Consider the following 8,062-nt stretch of genomic DNA (forward strand, 5'->3'; position numbering starts at 1 on the left):
CAGGAAACGCATCAGAAAAACAGGAACCGCATCAGAAAAACAGGAAACGCATCAGGAAAACAGGAAACGCATCAGGAAAACAGGAAACGCATCAGGAAAACAGGAAACGCATCAGGAGCAGGAATCTGGTAAAACCCCAGAAATGTTTCAGTTTAAACGACTCTCAGAAAGTCAGACTTTTTCTGACCGAATCTCATTTCCATTTTTTACAAAGTTTAAAAAGCAGAAAAGCTGCTGGAGGAAACGGCTGGCTGCTTCTGATCGAACCTCTGACTTCATTTGCGTCATGGCTCTACGAGCGCACAGTGAAACTAATGCCAACATGGAGGACGCGGCGCTGCTGCTGGTTCTGAAGGACGAAGTGAAAGTTGGCTGATGTCCCTGCAGGAAGTGGTTCCTGTAACTTCCTGCTTTTGGGACTCAGATCCTGGTTCTGCTTTGCTCGGTTAAAACGTGAAGCTGAATACAGAAAAGGTTGTAAATGAAAATGTTTTTATTGCTCAGAAAAGGTGAAATGTTTTGGTTTTCTTCTGAAAACTCAAACTGGAGCCTTTTTACACGTTTTCACTATTTTCACAAGTAAATTGTGTCAAAACGATTTGAAGTTTTTAATTTATGATCCCACAAAAACAAAATCAGATGTTTTAAATTAAAATAGTTCATGGTTTGTTTGTTGTTGAAGAAGCAGTATTTTTGTTGAATTTAGTTTTAAAATGTTTTTTTTGGCCAGCCTGCTTCAGCTGCTCGTTTTCCTGGTGGACGTTCAGCGGATGATCCTGGATCCTAACTGGTTTCACTGGTTGGATTTCTGGCTGCCTTCCACAGGGAAACTGATTTGGGAGCAGCTCTTTTCCTCGTTCCTTCGGCTCCAGCAGCCGCCGCCTCCGATTCGCTGAAATCTGCCTGGAGATTCCTCGCTCCGCTGGGTAAACTGGGTAAACTGGGAGCTCTCTGCCACATCCAGGCCCATCATTTACATCACAATGGGAGTTATGAGGGCCGCCGCGTGGAGACTGTTGCCAAGGCGACACAGGGGTTGCTAGGATACGGACGTTGGGGAGTGGTAATGGAGGAGCAACAGGGAAAAACTCCTGTTCCCATTTTAAATCCAGAGAGGGATGTCCAACATGCGACCCGGGGGCCGTTTGTGGCGCTTAGGCTGATTTTTTGTGGCCCCCCAACTGAAGTTTGAGACTGATACAAATTTATCCGGTCCATCCAAGGTGGTTGATGCAGATTTACTTTTTATACATTTATTACAGACATAATTTTCTTACGAGTGAAAATGTAAAGCACAAAGTATTCACCGTTTTATAAGAAGTAAAACCTCGTTTATCCAGAGTTTTACTGAAAAGCCAACTTTGCTGAACCCAAATCAGTAAATTTATTTAATTTATTAAAGATGGTTAAATATTAGTGTCTTAAAATATAACTGGAAGTAAATGCGCTCTAAATATTAAATGTGTGAAATGTCTTTCTGCTATTTCAGCCAAATCATCCCTTTCCTAAACATAAACATTAACTACTGTATTTGCTTGATTTTAGTTCTTTTTATTTTTATTTTTCTGGCCCACTAACAGATGGGCGACATCACGGGAGTAAAATTTTAATCAAAATGTTTTGTAGCTATATCGGAACATTATTCAAAAACCTATGTTGCTACTTTTTTAGTGAACTATGTGACATTTTAACAGATGTTAAATCCAGAAAAAGTCAACTAGAAATGCTCAGTTCCCCAACATGTGGCGCCCTCTTCAGGCGGCGCCCCTTGGCGCATGCCCACTTTTCCCGCCGCTGCGCCCTGATGGGGACCAGCCTGGGGTCAGGGGTCTCCTGGACTCCATCTACCTGCTGGAGGCGGAACGGGCCGCACTGGAGGTAATCATCCAGCCACTGCTCCTCCAGCTCCGCCTGCAGCTCCTCCTCCGGACAGAGCACCACCACCTCCGGGACGGCCGGGTGGAGGGACAGGCTCGGATCCAGCTTGCCTTTGACCAGAACCGGAAGCTTGCTGCCCCTGGGTGGGGTCACCGGCCGGTACTCCCAGCCCCGCAGGAGGTCCAGCAGCACCTCCGCCACGGACAGGGAGCTCCCAGTCTGGGGTTTTCTCCAGAAGGGACCCGCCTCCTCCGGGTTCGGGTTCGGCTCCTCCTTGGTTCTGTGGAGTTCCAGAGACTCCACGGAGGATGCGGGGCTGTGGCTCCGTTTGTCCGCCTCGGCGGTTCTGCTCAGGTCCTCCACCCCCAAAGCGGAGGCGGAGTAGCGGGTCGACGGCCCGCAGGAGGTGCTTCTGCGCCCGAACCTTCTCGGAACCTTACAGACCGCCTCGTAGTCCGAGTCCGCGACCCGCAGCGCCGCGCAGCCGCGGCACCTGCGGGGCTTGTGGCCGGCCTCGGCTCCGGTGCAGTGGTGGAGAGGCTGGTCCGGCGCCGCGTCCTCCCGATCCGCCCAGGACTCGAACCCGGAGAACACCAGGTCGTCCTGGATCAGGTCCGAGTAGCTGCCGTCCAGGTCTGCGTCCTCCCCGCCGGCCTCCCCCGGGTTGCTCCTGCGGTACAGCCCCGCGATGCAGAGCCGCAGCCGCTCCTTCTCCAGCAGCAGCCGCTGCAGGCGCTCCAGGGACAGCGCCTCCACCCGGGCCACCACCGTGTCGAACCGGAACATCCGCTCCAGCATGAAGGCGCACTTGGAGCAGGCGAACTCCCCGCGGCCGTCCCGGCCCAGCCCGCGGCCCAGGGCGTGTGCCAGCAGCACCTGCAGGCTCAGCTTGGCTGCGGGGTGGAAGATCCAGCGCCGCTGGTTCCCGCACAGTTCCCGGGCGCAGATCCGGCAGGCCTCCTTCATCCTCACCGCGTCCAGCATCCCGCAGGGGTCAGAGGTCACGATTGGTCTTCAGGTCTTTAATTAAAACCGATTTAAATCATGAATGAAGCCGCAGGGCTGATGGAGATGCAGATGGAAGAAGCTGCGGGGCAAATCTCGCCGGATCCCGCAGGCGGATCGTGAATCACGCAGATTCTCCTCCTGGGCTGTGATTTTTTTTTTCTTTCCCCCGGAAGGTTTCATGGAAATGAAAACGCGGCTCCTTTAAATCTTCCCATGACAAAGAAAATAAATTCCGGTTTTCCTTGTCCAGGGTCAGAATCTTTACGGTTCCGGTTCTGGTTCCGGTCTCAGTTAACGGCAGAACCGGCCGCGGACGGAGCGGAACCGCTGCTTTCACTGCGAGGAGGCGACGGAGAGGAACACAAAGATCCTCTATGTCAGACAGAATGCGTCACTCCGCAACCAAAGATCATATGTATGAAGGAAGATGCTCCACTCCAAAAACTACAAAAATCCCCGATGAATGGCTGTACTGTGACTGTGGCGCCACCACGTGGCCAGGTCGGAGAATGCAGCTTTTATCAGAGACATGGAGAAACTCAACTATTTTTATTACTTATGCGTAGCTGCAAAAATTCAACCCTGTCTTCCTCTTTTTATGATTAAATATTCAAAAATAACATTTCATTTCCCCCAAAATGTTTAATATATGTAAAATGCCTTCACTGAGAGAAAAGTGTAACTTGAGTCAATATCAGTTTCCACAAACTGATATTTATTTATTTACTTTGATATCAATAGACTTTTGTCCTTAATACCGTTTAAATAAATCTGTTGCAGTATTTAGCATCATGTATTAAACACTCTGCACACTCACATGAAAAAAATTCAAATACTTCATGAAATTCCCCAAGAAAAAAAAAACGAGGCAGACTTTAAAGGCTACTGAATCAGAAAGCAGATTGTCGTTTATGTTCTGATCTGGAATTTGTGGAGGAGTGAGACCTCTTGAAAACGAAGAGCGGTTTCTCTGCCCTGGTCTTCACCTCACTGTCTGCACACAACCAGGAAATGTCCTCCAGAAATTAATCACTTCCTCCTGGAAAATAAAAAGTATCCCGACAGCGAGCTTTTGGTTACCGGTGGCAACCGATGGTAGAATCTGGAAATAAAAATCCTCTGGATTTAAAACATCAAGCTTTTCTGGTGCAGGTTGGACTGGATTTGGTTTTGAAGGACAGAATCTCCTGCTGCAGTTTTGGAGAAAAGCTTCCACTCAGCCTGTTGTCTTAAAGGGACAGTACGCCTCAGAATAAGCGGAAATATTTCACTGGGAGAGGAAAGTTTCCCCAGCAGAGAGACTGGGACCAGTGATGGGAAGAAACAACAAGCAGTAGCAGTCTACCAACGTTCCTGAACAGGCCTCTGCGGCTTTATGTCAGTCTCACGACCGTTACGACACGCTAACATCCATTACTCCACAGCAACACTTCCTGGATGACATCATCACTGCTAATCCACCTCCTTTGCTTTTGACGCTCCTCTTTAAATGTGTCTGGTTTTACAGCCAGAGAGACGGAGTTGGGATCAGATCCTTAACCTCTGGCTGGGTGTTTGTTTGGGCTTGAAGGTCATCCGTTTTGTTTGCCAAAGATCTTCTATTTCCCGTCGTGAAGGACGGAAGAGACGCTTCGAACTTCCTGCTTCTCCTTTTCAGTTCCTCTGGGATTTCAAGTCAGAGTTCAGATATTATTTGTAAAAAAAATATCCCACATTGTTGCCATGGTAACGCACCCTGAAAGTTAAAAATGGACGGAAATCGTTCCAGCTGAACCGCATGGAAACGACTCGACCCAGAAAACGGTGCCGCCATCAGCAATGCTAATCTAAGGATTCAGAATCTAAAGAAGTTTAAAAAATATTGCATGAATAAATATCTAAAGCTCTTCTTTTACTCTATTTTTATTGATATTAATCATGTTTTAGCTGCTTTGGATTTTTGTTTCCACATGGCAGAACACAGGGAGCCAAATAAGGGTGGAAGTTTATCGTATCGTTTATCATTTATCGTGATAAATTTCTTAACAGGATCATTTTGTCACAGTAAATTCCAAACAATGATGTTAAAAACCACTAAAACTGACCTTATTCTCAGGATTATTGGCTTCATTATCTTCTATAAATACCAGGAAACGTGAAGGTAAAGACTGGTGTCCTAAATGAACTCGCTGCAAGTGGGAACGTTTTAAAGATCAGTTTCTGTGGGGCTCTTATTGCTGTGACACTCAGTCATTTATATCACAACAGAATCGCACCATGACATCCCGTCCATTAACTGGTTCATGCCCGTTTCCGGGGCAACCGGAGCGCCTGGTTTCACCGCCTCACAGATAAACCAAACGTCTCCATCCGTCACAGCGAGCAGCATCTATGTTGATAGATCTACGGCCATGTGGGGTTTGTTTTCCTGGACCGCCACCGGATCCACATCCGTCACCGTCCGGACGCCACGGCAACCATCCATCGTCTGGGACGAGGCTCGCAATCAAAGATCAATTAATCCCAATCAGAGGGAAGTGCCAAACATGGCCGACTGACGGCGGCGGAGACGGACGACCGTCGCCATGGTTTCTTCTCCCGCTCCTCATTGTTCCGAACGGTCAGCGGATTGCGATTACAAACTAATGTACTGACGAATGTTTGCGTTTTATTACAAACAGAAGTTTTAATGTAACATTTTAAAAACTGAATGAACTTTATAAAGTACATCTGTCTGCTGCAAGGCGCAAAGAAAACAGAAAAATAAAATAAATTCTGGTTATTTAGATAAAATGTGCATAAAAACCAGATTAATCATTCACAGCAGATTTTATCCTGATGCACCAGTAGGTGGCGCTACAACATATTAAACATTTTAAAAATAAACAGATTATAGGAGTTTCTGGGGTTTTATTCAGTGCGGTAAAAGCAGTAAATACCAACTGTGTGTCGTTTTATGAGGCTGGTTTTACCTTCAGGAGGAAGAGGAATGACTCCAAACATTTTGGTCAACCTCAGGAAGATTTCAGGCTGAAACATTTTGACTTTAACTTCCCTAATGCAGTCGATTGGCTTCATCAAACATGTTTGAGGAAATTCAGCGGCCATGATGAAGCCCAACTGAGACAAAACAGAAAAGATCAGAGGTCCGAACACACGACCCTGTGGGATTCCATCATCGTTTCAGCAGAAGCTGCTCAGACGTCTGGTGGTTTAAATGCTTCTAATTTAACATTTTGTTCTTAGTTTCAGTCATTAACATGAAGGAAATCTCTCTCAGGGGTTCAAACTCCAACTCCAGAAAAGTTAAATAATTTACCGAAAAACATAAATATTAAATATGTTTCAACTTTGACTAGACATTTTTTTAAAATACACATCAAGTTTATTTAATATTCTTAAAGCCTCATTAATTATGGAATAATTAAATCCACTGCACTTTAAAAGCTTAAAGCTGTTTTTTGTTGTGTTTAATCAGATCAGCTGAATAAAATTATTTCAGCCAAATATTTGTTTTAATTAGTTTTGATTAATTCATTATATGGATTTATTGCAGTAAAACCTTTTCTTGTACGATTAATTACACTTTTTTATATAAAAGTTCCAGTTGGAACTTTTGTAATTGCATGTTTCAGGTACACCTGTATATCTGACGCACAAGCTACATTCGCTAACAGCAACAGGCGATGAAGCCGCTTCTCTCTGACGGTGGACTGGCTCGTTTAGTCGATAAAGATTCAGATTAAAATCTGATTAATTATTCACAGACTTTATTAAATATTTTCACATTTTTCATTAGTTTAAAATCTTCAGTGTGAAGTTTTATTTTTGCTCTAGCCGTCAGGAAAGACAGATGGGGGAAAAAATACCTCAGCGCCTCGTTCTCTGTTCTCCAGCGAGGATGAAAGGTCATGAACTTTGACCTGGAGCTCTTCGACCTGGAGGCTTAGCGACTGTTTCTGCTGCACCAAATCCTCAATCAGCCTGAAACAGGAAGTGGAGCGAAGCTCAGAGGTCTGAGGGCAGAACTCACCCAGAACCAGATCTACATGAAGTCTGTGGTGAACTGATGTTCGGTTTGTGTTGAAGAGGAAGAGTGAAAAGGTTTCCAGTCACCTGTCTGCGTCAGTCGGACTCGTCTGGACTCGAGCCGAGTCTCCGTGTTCCTCCATCTTCTCCAGCATCTCCCTCTGCAGAGCCAGGCTGCGCTGGGCCTCGGCGTCCGCCAGCGACGCCATGCGCCGGGCCTCGCTCCGGGCCGCCTCGGCCTCCTGGACCACACAACCACAACGCTCAGGTGTTCAGTTCATGATGACCGTTTCTGGATATCAGCCAATCAGGAAGAGTCTCTGGACCTTTTGCAGCAGCTGAACTTTGTCCTCCAGCATCTCCTGCATGTGTCTGACCTCGTCCTGCCGCTCCAGCAGGCGGCGCTGCAGCTCTGCTTCATTCTGATTGGACAGGACCTCGGCTGTGGATCTGAGTGGGTCAGAACATCAGCTGCTGTTTCAGCGAAGCGGCAGAAACAATTCAGCTCCTAAACATCAACGATTCTCTTGTATTTATAAAGAGAAAATCTCAAAACATGTTTTTTGTTGTAGATGGATATTTCTGGCGGTTATTATCCGAGTCATTTTTCCTCCAAACAGGATTTAAAACCAGGAAGTAAAAAAGACAGAAATGCTTTAAGAAAGTCATGCTGAAGGGACACATTTTGCTCTATTTAGTTTAAAAAGCAAAAAACTTACATTTAAATTGATCACAAAATACAAATTTATAATTCATTAGATATCTGAAAACCCCAAATCTGTGACCCCGGCTGAGGATTTAATATTTGACGTAAAACAGGATCACCATCAGCTTCAGCTTAGCAAGCGGTGGGTTTAAAACGTTGTCTCTGTGCAGACATTCGGTCTGGTCTGAAGGTTTTCCTCAGCTGAAATGAAGCCGACACCGGCCCTTTAAGAGCACCCAGCAGGCGGGAGACGTGAAGTGGGTCGGCTACTCACAGCGCCCGGTCCAGAAGCTCCTGCTTCTCCTGCAGGTCCTTCTTCAGACTCTCAACCTCCACCTTCAGCTCAATGTTCTGCAGGACAAACAGGAAGAACGATGAGAAACGTCTGACCACTTCCTGCTCACATCCTGTTTACTTCCTGCTCACGTCCTGTTTACTTCCTGCTCACATCCTGTTTACTTC

General features: G+C 46.2%; 1 protein-coding gene across 1 annotated transcript in view; it reads right to left on the minus strand.

The window, feature by feature from the left end:
* The window catches only part of pde4dip (phosphodiesterase 4D interacting protein), a 69,706-nt gene that overhangs the window by 29,179 nt on the left and 32,465 nt on the right, over nt 1-8,062 (minus strand). Inside the window, 4 exon segments of the mRNA XM_016680323.1 lie at nt 6,735-6,849; nt 6,982-7,136; nt 7,221-7,344; nt 7,875-7,951. Of these exon segments, the coding sequence (XP_016535809.1) occupies nt 6,735-6,849; nt 6,982-7,136; nt 7,221-7,344; nt 7,875-7,951 (471 nt within the window).

This window comes from Poecilia formosa, unplaced genomic scaffold, assembly GCF_000485575.1.
Source record: "Poecilia formosa unplaced genomic scaffold, Poecilia_formosa-5.1.2 Scaffold240, whole genome shotgun sequence".
Classification (NCBI taxonomy): domain Eukaryota; kingdom Metazoa; phylum Chordata; class Actinopteri; order Cyprinodontiformes; family Poeciliidae; genus Poecilia; species Poecilia formosa.